Source organism: Oncorhynchus mykiss, chromosome 17 (genome assembly GCF_057628025.1).
Source record: "Oncorhynchus mykiss isolate SJ-2025 chromosome 17, ASM5762802v1, whole genome shotgun sequence".
In the NCBI taxonomy this organism is placed as follows: domain Eukaryota; kingdom Metazoa; phylum Chordata; class Actinopteri; order Salmoniformes; family Salmonidae; genus Oncorhynchus; species Oncorhynchus mykiss.
In genome coordinates this window covers 52,471,170-52,490,463 of record NC_143038.1, presented here as the reverse complement: position 1 = coordinate 52,490,463, position 19,294 = coordinate 52,471,170, and the positions used below count along the sequence as shown (strand labels likewise).

Here is a 19,294-nt window from a genome sequence, read left to right as displayed (position 1 = left end):
AAGTACCCCAAAAATATATAAAAATAAATAATAGTCTCTATATAGTGTACGGTCTCTGTGTAAAACACACATTGACAGATCTGTTACAATTAATTGTGTTTTTGTGGTCGGTGGGTGGCATATCAAGAGTTTAGCTAGATGTGGCTTACATCAATGCATTATAATGGTATGAATGTTGGTTAGTGAGTTTTTACTGTAAATTACACACTTTAGCACAGAAATTATGTGCATTCAAGGATGTATGATGTTGTGTAGACTAGCTGCATCGAAACCCCTTGGCACAGGAATAACTCTTAACTTCCATCATTATGTTGCCCTGGCCCTGGGCACTGACAGCTACATGCAGGAAAACATTTCACTCATGAGACTCAGAGTACAAACTAAGCCTTTGGCTGACCCTTAGGCCCTGTGTGAATAGTACAGTACAGTGTGTGTGGAGTTCCATAGACACAGTTTGATTCAAAGTTGGATCGTCAAGACTGTTTTAACACAATCGCCCACCCTCCAGCCAAGCATCAACCGATTGTTCAGGCTCTAAATGCTGTGGTTGGCACTGTAGTGAATTCCATGGATAGAGTGAGATTCTTAGATATTTTTGTGCGTCAGGTTTACGCAGCTATAGAAGTGGGGGAGGAACCACCATTCACATGCATGTGTACACACACACAGAGACACGCTCACACACACACTCCCACCCACACACACACACACACACACTCAGCTCCGAGTAGTGGATCACATTAGATAGTCCCACTGACCGCCATCTGCACTCTGAGAAATGGAGCTTGTCCCCCTGTTAATGGAGATTTTATTCCTCTAATTTGTTTTTTGTCACATCTTTATAACCGCATGCATCTTTCCATACACAGCCTCCCCGAGCATGTAAATGGATAATGGTACTCAGGACATTGGGGGACAATAATACATAGGGCGAGAACACTAATACATAGAGCCTTTGTCCATATGAAGAAATAAAACACAACAACACTGTTCAGATCAGTCACGTGGTTCAAAATACTATACTGCACCCTATAGAAGGTGTGGGCCTCAGGGAAGAATAAGGAATACTGTATAGAAGGCATGGTGAAAAGCCATGCTGACATTACTGTACAGTGCATTCGGAAAGTATTCGGACCCCTTGACTTTTTCCACATTTTGTTACGTTACAGCCTTATTCGAAAATGGATTCAATTGCTTTTTTCCTAATCAATCTACATGCAATACCCCATAATGACAAAGCAAAAACAGGTTTTTAGAAATTCTTGCAAATTTACAAAAAATTTAAAACTGAAATATTACCTTTCACTCAGTACTTTGTTGAGGCACCTTTGGCAGCGATTACAGCCTCAAGTCTTCTTGGGTATGACGCTACAAGCTTGGCACACCTGTATTTGGGGAGTTTTGTCACATGGATGACGCTGGAGAGACGAAGCAGGTATGGGGAGTAAAACATTTAATAATAACGGACATGTCACCAGACACGAACAGCATCAGCAAAAGTAATACTGACAAAAAACAATTAATGCAGCAGTGGGGAACAGAGCAGGGAACTGTCAAATATAGGAGGGAAATAAACAGGAGATAAGTGAGTCCAGGTGAGTCCAATAATGTTGATGCGTGTGACGAGGGAAGGCAGGTGTGCGTGATGGATGGCAGGAGTACGTGATGCAGGAGTGCGTGATGCAGTGTAAAGAGGAGGGAAGAGCGGGAGCAGACGTGACAAGTTTATCCAAATGTTCTCTGCAGATCCTCTCAGATCCGCTATTTTCAGGGGTCTCCAGAGATGTTCGATCGGGCTCTGGCTGGGCTACTCAAGACATTCAGAGACTTGTCCCGAAGCCACTCCTGCGTTGTCTTGGCTGTGTGCTTAGGGTCGTTGTCCTGTTGGAAGGTGAACCTTCACCCCAGTCTGAAGTCCTGAGCGCTCTGGAGCAGGTTTTCATCAAGGATCTCTCTGTACATTTCTCCATTAATCTTTCCCTCAATCTTGACTAATCTCCCAGTCCCTGCCGCTGAAAAACAACTCCATAGCATGATGCTGCCACCGCCATGCTTCACCGTTGGGATGGTGCCAGGTTTCCTCCAGACATGTCGCTTGGTATTCAGACCAAAGAGTACAATCTTGGTTTCATCAGACCAGAGAATCTTGTTTCTCATGGTCTGAGAGTCCTTTAGGTGCCTTTTGGTAAACTCAAGCGGGCTGTCATGTGCTTTTTACTGAGGAGGGGCTTCGTCTAGCCACTCTACCGTAAAGGCCTGATTGGTGGAGGGCTGCAGAGATGGTTGTCCTTCTAGAAGGTTTTCGCATCTCCACAGAGGAACTCTGGAGCTCTGTCAAATGCCCTTTTCCCCCGATTGCTCACTTTGGCCGGGCCGCCAGCTCTAGGAAGAGTCTTGGTGGTTCCAAACTTCTTCCATTTAAGAATGATGGAGGTCACTGTGTTCTTGGGGACCGTCAATGCTGCAGTAATGTTTTGGTACCCTTCCCCAGATCTGTGTCTCGACACAATCCTGTTTCTGAGCTTTACGGACAATTCCTTCGACTTCATGGCTTGGTTTTTACTCTGACATGGACTGTCAACTGTGGGATATTATATTGGCAGTTGTGTGCCTTTCCAAATCATGTCTAATCAATTGAATTTACCACAGGTGGACTCCAATTAAGTTGTAGAAACATCTCAAGGATGATCTATGGAAACAGGATGCACCTGAGCTCAATTTAAAGTCATAGCAAAGAGTCTGAATACTTATGTAAATATTTTATTTTTTGCAAACAATTCTTAAAACATGTTTTCATTTTGTCATTATGATTATAGATTGATGAGGAAAATGTTAGAATAAGGCTGTAACGTAACAAAATGTGGAAAAAGTCAAGGGGTCTGAATACTTTCCGAATGCACTGTACACTGTACATACTTGAGTGTTCAGGCTGGACATGGTTTTCTATTAGTTTTCTTTGACTGTATGCATTTATTTGTTCATTTTTCAAAATGGACATTAGCTTTTAGTATCAAGAGAAATCCTTGAGAGGAAGAAGGCCCTGAAAATGTAACAAAGGACATTTCAATCTTCAGTTTAGCCATGAGCTAGAACAACCCTGGAGTAGTACATCCCTGGGAGGAAGGGAGGCAGGTAGGGAGGGAGGTAGGTAGGAAGAGAGGGAGGGAGATGGGGTAGTACAACCCTGGGACACAAGGGAGCTACGGAGATAGGCAGGGAGGGAGTAGTACAACCCTAGGAGGGAAGGAGTTGGGGGGGTCTCATTATCTTTAGGTTTTTCTTTTCCTCTCCCTATCCCAACATAAAGAGGGTAAAGGTGACATTGTCCTTTTTGTATGCATAGCTGACTATCATATATTAAATGTGTACCTAAAAATTTATTTTCCTTCTACTTTTTATTTGCATATAAGCAATTTATAAAAGTTGTACATTCTAAGAGGAAACCCCCCAAAAAGTGTGTGTTATTGTAACATTGTACAATATAGTATGTTGTGTTTACATTTTTGTTCCGTGTATATAGCAGTCAGACATGAGAGTGCATATTGACACACACTCACTCACGCACGCACGCACACATACACACGCACACGCACACACACACACACACACAACCACACACATAGCCTATAGGTCCACGCCGAAAGATAAAGGTGTCATGCAAGACAGTATGATTCCCTTGACAAACCCCTAGATTCAGTAGGCTTTAGATATAACTTCCTAATTATGCTACTGACATTTATTTGATAAGATAAAAATAAATGTTTTATATTATTATGGTTGGTTTGATACCATGATCTGTATTATTATTATTATTATTATTATTATTATTATTATTATTATTGTTATGCTGGCTGCCTGGTTGTGACATTGTTTTTGTGCAGGAGTGTTTTCCACTGTGTACCGTTATCACCAAAACAGAGATTTCCCCTCAGTCTGTCGAAAGAGGAGCAGAGAGCGACTCCTGAGTGACAGCCTGATATTTGTTATTGCTAACAGTCAAACACAAGCAGAACGTGAATGGCCGTTTCCTGTTGTCTTACAACAGCTTTCAAGTTGTGCAGAATGTCATACTGTAACAATGAGGTGGGACTACTTGTTTGTATAAACACAACTATAAACACATCTTGCGAGAGAGTTTAACAGTTGGTTCTGGTTTTTGGATTGTTACGCAAAATGTTGCATTTTTCACATTACCTATCTTATAAAACAGGTAGTCGTTCTATAGGTAGTTCCTCATCTCCTCAGCTGTAGTTCCTCATACTGTATCTTCAGCCATGTAGAGACAAAGAGGAGATCCTGAGGGAACCTATCACTCTTCTCTACAGACCACAGGAGGCTGCTGAGGGGAGGGCGGCTCATAATAATGGCTGGAATGGAATGGTATCAACCACATAGAAACCATGTTGTTGATGTATTTGATACCATTCAATTTATTCCGTTCCAGCCATTACTATGAGCCCATCCTCCCCAATTAATGTGCAAAAAAACTCCTGTTCCAGACTGAACCTTCAGCTCTACTGAGCCATCCAGTGGCACAGCCATTCTACTGCAAGATGCACCCATACATCTAAAGCATGTTTCACCATTCCTCCTGCCTGTCCTGTCCTAAAACCCTTAAGAAGGCCAGAAGCCAACATGTGTTGGTTCTACTTTTAAAAATAAAGAAGCCTTTTTATTTAATTTCATTGTCCTCCAAGTGTTGATGAATATCCTGTCGACTTCAGTTTGCTCCTCAATTCATGCTCCTTGGTTGGAAAGCGTAGTAACGGCAGTGATCCCTATGCACTGTCCTGTCCTCAGGACAGGGATTCATCTAATCTCTGCTGCTAATATCCCCTAGAACTCAAACAAGGCATGAATGGATCACTTTAAATTGTAGGAAATGCCCTCAGAATAGATTAGATAAGGGAGATAATATTAAACCATGCTGGGCTTAAAGTATCCTATTAGGATCCACGTTGGGTCACTGGCTTGGCATTGGAAAATCTGAACTGCTTCAGGGGCCGTCGCTTGTCTCATTCATCAACCTGATGAAAAGAGAGGGAGAAAGGTAGGGTAGATGAATGTCATCCATCCAATGTCACCTAGTCAGCATTGATGAGGTCTGCAGCAGTATGCTAGTTATGCCCAGCAGATTGTAAGACTTCACTACAAAAGCATATTCAATCTGCTGTGCCATCCTATATTATCCTAGAATACCTGTTGTGTTCTAAAGACTAATCTCCTGTTGATGGGGTGTGTGAAGGGTACCTGTACCTTTTATTTCATCTCTCTCTCTGATACTTTCTGATGGATGGCTTTTGTTTGAGTTTGATTTGCTATGAATGACAGACATTTGTTTGATTGGCTTAGGATTCAGGGGGGCAGGGATAAGTGGTGATTAGCAGTTGATTGATTGACCGTGTTAAGCATTTATTCAGCGTTTACTCCATGACGGCTCCTGTGATTGATCCAGGCCGAGCGTTTGCCCGGTTTGATTTGTATGCAGCATGGTACATGTAGTCAGAATTTGAACCACTATCTCTCTCTGTGCAAACACCAAAAACAATTCCATGGTAAATGGCCAAGAGAATAAAATGGGCTGTTGCTCTATCTATCTCATCCATAGAGATCCTATTAAATTACTAGAGGGGCTATGTCATATACCCTTTAAGTTTCCGAATGGGTTGGTGACAGCCGTTGTGGCCAGGGAGAAATCCAAACTAGTCTAATTGGAATGAATGGCCCTAGAAACAAAATCCTGATTTTACTTATGCAGGAAAATAAAAAGCATGTGATCAGAAATTGTGTAAAATAATTATTGTCAACCTAAAATATTGTCATATCATTATAAATACAGTTTATACACATTTTCTGTATGAATAGCCTCTAAAATATATGTAAACAGACCAGAAATGTAAAAAACATATATTGGAAGCTAGGCATGCATGTCTCAATGTTTTCTTGGAAAGATGTGAGTGCTATTATATGATACAATATCAGTACTAGTTGCATTTAAATCTTGTCTAAGTCCTATCATCAATTGATTTCAGCCAGTGTATGGCTGTGGATTGACTGCATTTTCTGTTGGCATATTGGCATTTAATTTGAATAATTCCTCTAAAACTGTCTGGCTAGCTAGCTAACAAACATGCAGTGCAGATAAATTCTTCAAATTCATTGATTTACACAATATCTTATCACAGCACAGGAAAACCATGATTGATCCACCGCCTGACCAAAATGGCTGACCTTTATCCCATCATAAGAAGGTTCATGTCCATTATAGTATTCTAATTTCTAATTCTATGATTCTCGTCATCCTATCCGCTGTGGCTTTTCTCATATCTTGGGCACTACAATGGGCTCTGACTGTCTGACTGGCACCTCAGCCAGACTGCCTACTCACCTAGGAGATGGTGCCAGCCTCAACCTGAGAGTGTGCCCATCGGCTGGTAGTCAGGCAGAGGGAGATTACATTATTGACCCATTAATCTGGTGCCATGGGTTCATGGAGGTTGATGCTGTTTTAAATACAGACTACGGTTAAATTCTCGTTCTAAATGATGATTTTTACAGGCATGTGAATGTCGTAGATATTATTTTCAACCAAAATCCCTGATGCTTTCACCTTTTTAGATGAAACTCTGTTTACATTTTAGTCATTTAGCAGATGCTCTTATCCAGAGTGTAGTAGTGAGTACATACATCTTCATACTGGTCCCACATGGGAATGGAACCCACAACCCTGGCATTGCAAGAGCCACGCTCTACCAACTGAGTCAGTCAGTTGGTAGTCATTTGGTTATGGCATTGTTCTAGACTCTTCTTTAGTCTGGTATGACTTGACACTCAGTGGAATCCATTGATTAAACCAGACTAGTGAAGATGGTGGGAGACAAGAAGTCTGATCTGATATCTTTCTTTGTTCTTTCTCTTTCTAGTGTCGACAAGACCTTCTCCAGGACCAGAAGTCTATGGTGAGTTTACCCCCCTCCCCCTTTCCTTGACATTCAGAAATTAAGTTAATGTTGTGTGGGATAACTTAATATCATGCATAGGTGGCTCTAGATCACTCTTAAAAGTACTGCAGATTAATTGAAGATGTTTCTAAGACAGGCCTTATACAGTAGCTGTCTTTATCCAGCTAAGCTGTCCACCCCTGGTTAAGTACTGATTACAGTCAGAATAACAAGGCATGAAACATCACATGGATGTCAGCCGATGTCTTTATTTACTGTGTATGTTGTACCACATATGTCAATGCTCAATGTGCCATACTGCTGTTGTAGCCACAATTGGGATTCCTTCAGTAAACTGCTACATCAGGCAGTAACATATATGGCACTGAGGAATCCTAATGTCATGGCTGTGGATCAGGCCATCTGGTAACATAATTAATATTGAGGAGGGCAATGTAATATTCCATCCTTGGCAGCATGAGAGAAAGATGTGTTCCCTGTAAATACAGGCACGGTAACAGATGGAGAGGGTGCAAGAGAAATGGAGCGTTTGGAAAGAAGGCCTGCACTTATCAGACATCTTTCCTTTTGCCAGGGTGGCATAGGGCGGGCAAGGAGCTGTGTGTGTGTCTCACACATGTCCTTTTCACAGGTACAAAGAGACACACTCACAACCCAGTCTGATTACAGATAAATTCTTATTTTACCACTGCCACAGGGTGAAACATGAGTGATTTAACATAGTACTAGAGAGTAGTAAGAGATTGGGAGTGCTTATTGTCTCACCGGACCCTAATGTATCTAGGCCACTCTACCACTGTCTGTACCGTTTTTGGCCAAGCAGTGTTTAAGCATGAAATAGATTACCTTTGACACAGCACATTAGAATCTGAAATGTAATATCTCCGTGTAAAGCAATCTTATAAGAGCTTTGGAAAGGGCTTATAATATGCTGAAAAGAGAGAGGGAGAGGGGTGAAGATGGGGGGATGTGAACAGGGTCAATAGAGGTGCAGGATGAAAGACCATCAGAGGGTAACGTTGGGCCCGTATTGCTGCTGAATTTAATTAAGAGGGGATGTGGGGGTTCATTCTGCACTGTGTTCCAAACAGGTCTGTAGCGCATGCTAATATAGTGGGACACCAAAGGAAGGGAATGCCTTCTAGCCACTGAACAGTGCTGCTCTGAACAGTGCCGCTCTGAACAGTCCTGCTCTGAACAGTGCCGCTCTGAACAGTGCCGCTCTGAACAGTGCCGCTCTGAACAGTGCCGCTCTGAACAGTGCCGCTCTGAACAGTCCCGCTCTGAACAGTGCTGCTCTGAACAGTGCCGCTCTGAACAGTCCTGCTCTGAACAGTCCTGCTCTGAACAGTGCCGCTCTGAACAGTCCTGCTCTGAACAGTCCTGCTCTGAACAGTGCCGCTCTGAACAGTGCCGCTCTGAACAGTCCTGCTCTGAACATTGCTGCTCTGAACAGTGCTGCTCTGAACAGTGCTGCTCTGAACAGTGCTGCTCTGAACAGTCCTGCTCTGAACAGTCCTGCTCTCTGAACAGTGCCACTCTGAGCAGTGCCGCTCTGAACAGTGCTGCTCTGAACAGTGCCGCTCTGAACATTGCTGCTCTGAACAGTGCTGCTCTGAGCAGTGCTCTCGCTGCACTCAGTAAGTCATTATGTTCGATTATATCAGCCTCTACCTGCAGGCAGATAAGAAACCCATAGTCGTGAAAAGCCCTTTTTGGGTTTGTATGTGAGAAAGTTGTATTTTTGAGAAATAAGACAAGCATTCTTCTGTATTTATTAAATGCATTCATCACTGCTATAAATCATTTAGGAAGGCTAGCCATGTATGACTTACTAAGAAGTCATAGGAAGGATGTCCCAGACTGACTCCATCTCCATTATAAAGGACTGAAAGTTGTCACTGAATAAGAATAGCAGCTTGATACTCAGATTTACCAGAGCAGATTTAAAACAGACACAGTATGCTGTCGCATCCCTCTTAAATCCATCAGAGCCTCAGTCATCCTTTCTCTCAGCAGCCGACAGGTAGGGGTGTGTGTGTGTGTGTGTGTGTGTGTGTGTGTGTGTGTGTGTGTGTGTGTGTGTGTGTGTGTGTGTGTGTGTGTGTGTGTGTGTGTGTGTGTGTGTGTGTGTGTGTGTGTTGTTTTTCCTCTTATGGTTAGCAGTGATAATGGTAACTTGACACACACTACATAGTAAACTCCGTCCATGTAGGTTGTGTTGTTTTTTATCCCTCAGCGTATGTCTGCCAAGTGCCCTCTAGTGGTTAATGATCAATCATGAACATAATGTTCTTCAACATTCTTCAATGTTCTTCTTGAAGTGAAATAGTTGTAAATCTTCTTCGCTGCCATGCTGAATATATAACCATACAGACTCTTCTGAATTACATTGTTTTGTGTTAGTCTTGCTTTTGGAAATAACACTTCCCCAAGGACATAACTCAGCTATAAACCATGGTAAAGTACTCCGTTTGTGTGTGTATAACAATTTGATTGTGTGGGGGTTAGAGAGTGTTCATGAGGTGGTATGGGCATGTGTGTGTGAGTATGCGTGTGTGTGTGCGAGTCAGTGAACCCCATGGGTATCTCTGACTGCTGCCGACACCCTGTTGCCGTTCAAGCCCCAGAGCGCTGTGTCATGAAGTCATAAAGTGATGGTGAGTGATGAGGAGGGGGAGCTGAAGTAGGACCTCATTACCAGGATGTCTTACTCCTGAGTTCCTCTGTAATGGCTTCCATCTGCCCAAATGCAAGAATGCAGGCCTTGAGGGGAAAGCTGAACCCAGCCCCAGAGAGAACAATTGTGGATCTGGGCACCAGTGTCAGTGTGTCTTACCTTTCAAATTGGTCCATGTAAGTCCTCTTGGCATCTCTAATGACACAGAAAGAAGGTGAGGGCGGAACTCACTTATTCAATTGCTATTGGGAGTGCTTAAGATGCTGATTACTTGAGTGTTTCGGATTATACATCGGAATGGGGTCTGGTTATTTTGGGGGTACTGTAAGTCACTGAGCATGTACTCTTAGGCCTCATGAGGACAGTCGAGAAAGCTGAGTATTCACTGAGCATTCAGTTTGAGTGGTTACCGAGACAGAGTGGTGTCTAGGCTAGTTAGATAAAACCCATTTGATTGTATGACCTCCATTACCACGAGGTGACTCTGGTGGAGGTTGTAGAAAATACAGACCTCTAACACAACAATGAACTAAATTTGTTGAGCAGAAGTCTTTACACTTCTTGTCTAAGCACCTGTTCTGTTTAATGCATGCTAGACAGCAGGCAGCTGGAGGGGGAGGCACACACACACACATCCGCCCCTTTTGATAATCGCACCAATCGTGCGTGCCCTGTTCAACTGGTGTGCCAATCCCATCCCCACAATACCGGACAGCTGCAGGTTTTAAATAAAATATGACCAACTTGATATCCCCAATGGGCCCTGTTATAGTTATATAGGTTACTGTAGATACCATAGGGAGAAACTCTCCAATCACCAGCACCCACATTACTAGTCAAGGATCATTTGTCATTAAATCATCATCTACGTGCATCATCATAATTTAGGAAGATTATGTGTTGAAGACTGACATAGGGAGGGAGCGGTCTAAAGCGATGTGCACTTTCCCTTCCCATTCTTTTTAATGACTCGATGCCAATTCATCACATTCCCTCTCCAGTTTCCCCTCATATCTGATGACATGATAATACATGGGGCTGTGAATACCATCTAATCATGTAGGATAATGCTTCTCAGCGTCAACACATATCACTAACAAATGCCTCCCTTGAGCGTCTAGTTGAGTGGATTGAAGAGGAAACTCTTTTGTGCCTCAGTGTGTCCTGTCCTCTTCACCCCATCCCTCCCTCACTCCCTTCCATCCCTCCCCTCTCCCATCACTCCCGCCGTAGAGGCTTGCTGATTTGCGGCATCTAGCTTTCTGCATTTGCATTTGAGAGTGCATTCACTAAACTGTGATCTAGTTAATCTGTCAAGAGGGCCTCCACTCAGGGTCCATATATTCATGCTATTAATCAGTAAGATGAGACTCATTGAGGGAGTAATGTCCCTTGCAGTTGTGAGCCTTCCCTATAGTCTGGAGGTAATTCTCATCTAATCAAGGGTCGATAGAATTGGTTAAGTATGAGCACAGGGGATTTGCCAGAGTAGCGTCCGCCGGGTGAATTCAAGTGTGTAGTGTCGTGTCTTTGGCTATGCCGGATTAAGTGATATGACATGCTATTCTATAAAATAATTTCTCCGTAATTAATATGACCTGATTGAGCTAATCATATAAATGTAATTAACTAGAGAGTCGGGGCACCACAAAATAATATTTATAGAGCTGTTATCTTCCAAATAAACTCTTAAAGACCTAGTAATATTTTACATCAATAGCAGTCAATATTAATCGTCATCTTAATTCAGTCTCATCTGAAAGTTGTAAATTCCTGGTTATCTGCACGAACCCTGGCTAACAAGTTGAATCAGCAATACAAAATAGGGATTAATTATTTATTTACTAAATACCTAACTAATCACACAGAATTGCACATACACATAATTAAATCATAATTTGATTACAAATTACGTCATAAAGGAAAACGTCCCTGGCGGGTGGAACAGATATGACAGCTGGTTACACAAAAGAAAAGGGGCTGGGTTTGAGTGAAAGAGCGGGAAGACTAAGGAACAAAGGGCGAAGCTGTGCTATCGTAAATACAGTATCTTATGCATTCTAAATTACCGCCCATTTGGAAAAGGAAAATGCAATAAATATTTACTCTGCTGCGCTTCAGTAGGTTGGTGGTAGATGGAAGGCCATGTTGCCAAACCAAGTCCTTTGTCCTTTGAAGAATGTATCTGGTGGTCAATGGATACGTTGTAGTAACGTCGTTGTGTGGTAGATGGGATACTCTGTCTGTTCCTTCCTAACCTGCGTTTGCAGCTGCTGTTGCTAACTCAACGGCTAGGAGGTATCACTTCTGAAGTGAATAAGAGTTCAAAGTTCATACCATTCGCAACCAAAGCTCACGCTGATGTTGGCTTCGTTCTGTAGTTATTATCTGAACCATTCTGACATCAGACCGTCGTCAACGGAACAGATGGTTATATTGTCGTCAAGGCTTTATATAGGAAGGTTAGAGGAGGGCGTGTTTGAAAAGTTTTATAGCCCATGTCCCTTCACAGGGGTGGGCCACTGATTGAGCAGAGCCCTACCTTATGAAAACCCAAATCTCACATTTTAGAAACTAAAATCACATTTCATCCCATCACGAATAATTTCCTATTCAAACATTTAAATTGAACAACAATTCCATGTGAATCTGATAACTCTGTGTAGACTTTCCACTGTAGAGTTTGTCATCTTATCATTGATGAGAATGTCTCAGATGACAACCGAATTGACATCATATTCATTAAGTACCACCGCATATGTTCAATTTGTCGGATTACCAGAATATAGTTAATTTCCCCCCACCTTCTGATGTTCCCAGAATCTCTATGTTAACCAAGGGTTTTGCAAATGTAACATCAGTCGGACAGAGAGAGGAAAAAGGGGGGAAGCGGTATTTATGACTTTCATAAACCTACCCCCAGGCCAACGTCATGACAGTAGGCTGCCTCAGTGATGATACAAGGAGAATGTCATGGATCTGGTCTGGTATTGTCAAGGATCTGACGTCGATAGAGAGGGCATACGAGCCTCTAGCCCCTAAGCAACTTTGCAGTATTTCGTTTTTTTATGTAATATTTCTTACTTTATTAGGCCAGAAATGTTTTTGTGTTATTACATACAGCCGGGAAGAACTTTGGATATCAGAGGGGCGGTAACTCATCAGCATTACCAGCATTATGACCAGGAATACGACTTTCCTTTGTTCGTACCACCCAGGGCAATTGAACTGATTTCAGAGGCTGATCCAAAACATCGCAGGCGGAGAAGAGGTGCTCACAATGGACTTCTAGTCACTCGGGAGACGCGCACAACACCCACCACATCCGAGTATAATACTCGCTAATGTTCAGTCTCTGGATAATAAAGTTGAAGAGCTGAGGGCAAGAATTTCCTTCCGGAGAGACATCAGGGATTGTAACATACTCTGTTTCACGCAAACATGGCTCTCTCAGGATATACTGTCTGAGTCCATACAGCCAGTTGGTTTCTCAGTTCATCGCGCAGACAGGAATACATATCTCTCCGAGAAGAAGAAGCCCGGGGGTGTATGTTTCATGATTAACTACTCATGGTGTTATTGTGATAACATACAGGAACTCAAGTCTAGCTAACTCAAATCTAGCCAACATGTCAGATTTTTAAAATGCTTTTAGGCAAAAGCATAAGAAGCTATTATCTGATAGCATGCAACACCCCAAAATACCTGAAGGGGACGTAAACAAAATAATTAGCGTAGCCGGCGCTACACAAAACGCAGAAATAAAATATAAAACATTCATTACCTTTGATGAGATTCTTTGTTGGCACTCCTATATGTTCCATAAACATCACAATTGGGTCTTTTTCCCGATTAAATCCGTCCATGTATGCCCAAAATATCCATTTGTATAGCCTGTCTGATTCAGGAAAAAGCTCTGTTCCAAAACGCAAGGTCATTTAAAAAAATTATATAAGTTGCCTATATTCTTTGACAAAACACTTCAAACTACTTTTGTAACCCAACTTTAGGTATTTGTAAACGTTAATAATCGATCAAATTGATCACTGGGCGATCTGTATTCAATAGCAGCTACTCAAGAAAACATTGTCCTTTCTCTCTCTTCCAAAAGTCTCTTCCTGTCTGCTGGACGAAAGGAAGGATCTATTTGTCATTACACAAAGGATTTTTGTCAACGAAAATGGCATTATTGGCGACATCGTGTGGAAGTTGTAGGAACTGCAAGCTCACTGTTATATATTTTTGCTTGCAATAAACAATTCAGAGACTGGCGGATTAATACTTTTCTGTGGTTTTTGTGACCAGGTTTTTCTTGGGATTTCGCTTGCTGTTCACGTTCTGTTATAGTCACAGACATTATTTAGCTTTCAGTGACCAGTTTTTCTTGCGCTTTTTGATGAAACACACGCTCTGTTATAGTCACAGCCGTGATTTAACCAGTTTTAGAAATTTCAGAGTGTTTTCTATCCACACATACTAATCATATGCATATACTATATTCCTGGCATGAGTAGCAGGACTTTGAAATGTTGCGCGATTTTTATCAAAATGTTGAAATAATTCAGGGGAGCTTTAAATTAAGAAACCATGTGACTAAACTAAATAATACACACTATAAAACAAAAATTAATTATGTAAGAATGATAGTAACTTCGGGGCACCTTAATTAATTTTTTTTGAAAAAAAGCCAACTCGGCTCCTTCATTTATTGAATCAGAGGGCTCATTCATCACAAAGCCCACTGATATTGCAAACTACTTTAGTGACTTTTTCATTGGCAAGATAAGCAAACATAGGGATGACATGCCAGTAACAAACTCTGTCACTACACATCCAAGTATATCGGACCAAATTATGAAAGACAAGAATTGTACATTTGAATTCCGTAAAGTCAGTGTGGAAGAGGTGAAAAAATTATTGTTGTCTATCAACAATGACAAGCCACCAAGGTCTGACAATCTAGATAGAAAATTACTGAGGATAATAGCAGACAATATTGCCACTCCTATTTACCACATCTTCAATTTAAGCCTACTAGAGTGTAATGTCCGGGGTGTAGTGGAGGAAGGAGTCAGACGCAGGAGACAGAGAGTTCAGAGTAGGAACGTCTTTAATACACCGACCAGGTGAAAAAGCAGATGCCACTCAACACAAATACCCAAAACCACAGGGGAACTAAACTGAATCCAAAAAACAGCTCACGTACACAAAACAGCCGTGACATACATGCGGGCACGACAAGTACACATAGAACAATCCCGCACAAAGAGCAGGCGGGCCGGTTGGCTTATAAAGCCCAACTAATAACCAAATTAACAACAGGTGTAACCAATAAACAGACAAGGAGGGGGAGGAAAGAATCAGTGGCAGCTAGTAGGCCGGTGTCGATGACCGCCGAGCGCCACCCGAACGGGAAGGGGAGCCACCTTCGGTAGGAGTCGTGACATAGAGAGCGTGTGCCCTCAGGCCTGGAGGGAAGCTAAAGTAATTCTGCTACCTAAGAATAGTAAAGCCAACCTAAACTTCTGGGGAAATATGTGTTTGATCAGATACAATGCTAATTTACGGTAAACAAATTGACAACAGAATTTCAGCATGCTTACAGGGAAGGACACTCAACAAGCACAGCACTTACACAAATGACTGATGATTGGCTGAGAGAAATTGATGATCAAATGATTGTGGGGGCTGTCTTGTTAGAATTCAGTGCAGCTTTTGACATTATTGATCATAGTGGATAAAGAGTTACTTGTCAGAACACAGAGGGTGTTCTTTAATGGAAGCTTATCAAATATAATCCAGTTAGAATCAGGAATCAGGAATTCCCCAGGGTAGCTGTTTAGGCCCCTTGATTTTTTCAATTTTTACTATCGACATGCCACTGACTTTGAGTAAAGCCAGAGTTTTTATGTATGCGGATGACTCAACACTACAGCGACTGAAATGACTGCAACACTCAACAAAGAGCTGCAGTTAGTTTCAGAGTGGGTGGCAAGGAATACGTTAGCCCTAAATACTTCTAAAACTTAAAGTGTTGTATTTGGAACAAAACACTCACTGAACCCTAAACGAAATCTTGTAATAAATAATGTGGAAATTGAGCAAGTTGAGATGACTAAACTGCTTGGAGTAACACTAGATTGTAAACTGTCATGGTCAAATAAAATAAAATAAAATGTTATTGGTCAGATACACATGGCTAGCAGATGTTAATGCGAGTGTAGCGAAATGCTTGTGCTTCTAGTTCGGACCGCAGTAATATCTAACAAGTAATCTAACAATTTCACAACAACTACCTTATACACACAAGTGTAAAGGAATGAATAATAATATGTACATATAAATATATGGATGAGTGATGGCCGTGCGGCATAGGCAAGATGCAATAGATGGCATAGAGTATAATATATACATAATAGATGAGTAATTTAGGGTATGTAAACATTATTTAAAGTGGCATTGTTTAAAGCGACTGGCTAGTGATACATTTATTACATCCAATTTTTAATTATTAAAGTGGCTAGAGATTTGAATCAGTATGTTGACAGCAGCCACTCAATGTTAGTGATGGCTGTTTAACAGTCTGATGGCCTTGAGGTTGAAGCTGTTTTCAGTCTCTCGGTCCCAGCTTTGATGCACCTGTACTGACCTCGCCTTCTGGATGATAGCGGGGTGAACAGGCAAACTTGAAATCACTTGCCACTTTAATAAATTAAACACTAGTCACTTTCATAATGTGTACATATTTTGCATTACTCATCTCATATGTATATACTGTATTCTATTCTACTGTATCTTAGTCTAAGCCACTCTGACATTGCTCGTCCATATATTTCTATAGTCTTAATCCCATTCCTTTACTTAGATCTGTGTGTATTGTTGTGAAATTGTTAGATATTACTGCACTAGAAACACAAGCATTTCGTTACACCCGCAATAACATCTGCTAAACGTGTATGTGATCACAGTGCTTTGGGGATTGTGTGGCTAGATGCATCAGCATAACAATACCTGAGTGGTTCAGATACATCTCTAACATCTGTTTTGAACACAATTTCTATATTTAACTCTGCTGCTTTCAACTGGTGGTATTGACATGGCTAGCCTTGAGTATGGCTAGCTTTGCTTTTTGCTGCTTTTGGAGTTGAATGCACTTCAGTCAGCCACCTGGAGCACATGCTGAGATCACTGGCCATCCTCTTAATGACTGTAATCACCTAATTAGTCACCTTGTCAGCAGAGCAAAAGCCACAGCTGTGCTGGGCTCCCATCGGACCATGACCAGAGCAGAGCAGTACAGTACACTGAAGCACAGGGACAAATGATGACCTGGGTTGGGCCGGAGCTCATTACGGAGCAGAGGAGCTTACCTCCATCCCCAGTGGTCAGGGTGACTGGCGCTGACACTGGGAATGAACTACGAGGCTGCTGCCTGCCTGTATTCCATCATCAGGTTGAGCTTCAGGGGACTGGGGACAGGGGCCATGGCCTTGCCTGTCTGTCTGCCGGGCTGTCGTGTTGTCTCACACCACACTGTTTCCAGCACAGGACTAACAAAATCAATGGAGTTAGAGTTCCAAACACAATTGAATTATGAGAAGCAGAGGTGGTAAGCAGGGTTGACAGGGTTCTCATTTGATGTGCGTCCAGCCATGTGTAGTCCTCCTAGTCCCAGCAGACTCAGAGGGAACGATGAATCCCACAGCCCCAGGACAGACCAGACAGGAGTTACTTACTGATAAAAAAGTGATAAAGTTACTCCTTCAGTCACACTCAGTGAGGAGGCCATTGCCCCTCTCCTTACCTCTCTCTGTCACACACACTCAATATAGTATCTGTGCCTCCTCCCACATAGGGATTGTTAGTCTCTCAGCACGGAGTGAAGTATCTGCAGTATGACAGTGTGTAAATGTAAAATTTTGCCTAGCTGGCTCCACAGATGACTGCAGGGGCTGAAAAGACAGTGAGAGAGGGAGTGAATGGGGAGGGAGGGAGAGAGAGAGAGAGTGAGAGAGAGAGGGAGTGAATGAATGAATGAATGAATGGGGAGGAAGTGAATGGGGGAGAGAGAGTGAGAGAGATTATGGAGGATCCCTTTAATTAGTTTTAGCACAGGCCAAAGACCGTTCTTTTTCCAAGTATTTCTCAAATACATTGATCTTTGTCTGGGCTGACAATGAGAGTGATTTAGGATACTGACTCCCTATGACCTGGTTTGACTCCCTCATTCTCACTCTGTTTGGGAACAATGATACCCTGCTCATCCTATTGTCAGCTTTGCCAATTGGAGAGGCCCAGATTGAGATATATGTCTAGTCTCACATGCCACGCACCTCATCAGACCCTTCCAGGCTGCCTGGATCTCGGTCTGGTTGCCCTCTCCTGAGGGGAAAGGTTATCAGAGGTAAAATGATCTTCCCTGTGTGAGTTCCAAAGTAGTTCACCTGGGAGATAGACAGGGGGAAACTACTGTCTGTGAAAAACTAAGACAACATGGTTTTGTGTGTATATTGAGACTGGTGTGGAACCACACCCAAACAACGGGCTTTAGGGAGCTGTGGGCAGTACAGGAGCAGGTAGCATGGGCCTTGGAACCAGGAGAGGGAGCTTCTCTGACACAATCCTCCATAAGGTGCAACATATCTGGTAAGTACTCATAGGGGAGGTGGAAAGAGACTGAAGTCTGGCTCAATGTGGGAATGAGATAGACTTCTGGTTCTGGTAGACATCGTTTGAAGATTATGTTATTTACAGATGCATTTGACTGTGTTTTATTTGAATTGTCCTCTATGAAAGACAGAATCTCAGCAGAATCAATGGTTAATAGCTGACAGGGTCTTCTTGCCAATTATGCTATTTTAATCTCCATATGTGAATCCATAATCTATGTTAGAGATTAGATATTTTTTTTGCGCTTTTCAGCTGTCCGCTACAGAGTCAAATGGAGCATGTGCTGGATGGGATAATTATTGTCAGAGGGATGAGGTAGATAATGGGGAATGAGTGATTTGAAATCTTGTATGGTAGATAATGTCCTTCTTAGCACTTCGCATCATGAATCTCACTCATGTCCATACGCCCACTGCACTCTGCTCACTCATGTCCATGTGGTGTGTGTGTGTGTGTGTACATGTGAGAGAAGGAGAGAGAGGGAGAGGGAGGGGGAGAGAGAGTAATGAGGAAGGGAGGGGGAGAGAGGGGAGCTTTCCATAGCATCATCTGACAGGAGAGGCTGCGATCTAACAGCAGGTGTTAGAGCTCTAACACTGAATCAGACAGAGAAGTAGAGGGAGAGAAGGAAAGAGAAAAATAGACATTTGGAGGTGAGCGATAGCAAAAGACCACTCTGAAGCAATTAAGTAAAATGAGAGGAGAGGTAGAAACTAAGAGCCTGTGAGAGACGGAGACAGCGAGAGGGAGAGAACATAGTTGTATCCAGCACTTTCCTGGCTAGGTTCTGCTGCATAGAGCAGTGCTGATCGTCCACTGATCTCTGCATCCCATGCTGGACCTGCCTCTGCACTCCACTCGCTCTGCTCACACTGGTGCCTAGAGTAAGTAACTCTGCTTTCATTGTGCATTAGCTGCTGCGGTTGATTAGATAGCCTGCTGTCTGGCTGTGTTCTGTCTGGCTGGACTGGCCGGTTAAGCT

At 42.5% G+C, this 19,294-nt stretch overlaps 1 protein-coding gene across 3 annotated transcripts in view; it reads left to right on the top strand.

Moving 5' to 3' along the window:
- LOC110494467 (rap1 GTPase-activating protein 1) overlaps positions 1-19,294 on the top strand; it is a 129,853-nt gene that overhangs the window by 62,062 nt on the left and 48,497 nt on the right. For 2 of the 3 annotated variants that reach the window (XM_036950528.2, XM_036950526.2), the window contains exon 3: positions 6,924-6,959. Coding sequence is in view for 1 of the 3 variants with exons in the window: in XM_036950526.2 (XP_036806421.2) it covers positions 6,957-6,959 (3 nt within the window). In the remaining 2 variants the exon portion in view is untranslated. Of the gene's footprint in view, positions 1-6,923; positions 6,960-18,839; positions 19,197-19,294 lie in introns of those variants that run through there. The other variant, XM_036950529.2, reaches the window with a different exon arrangement.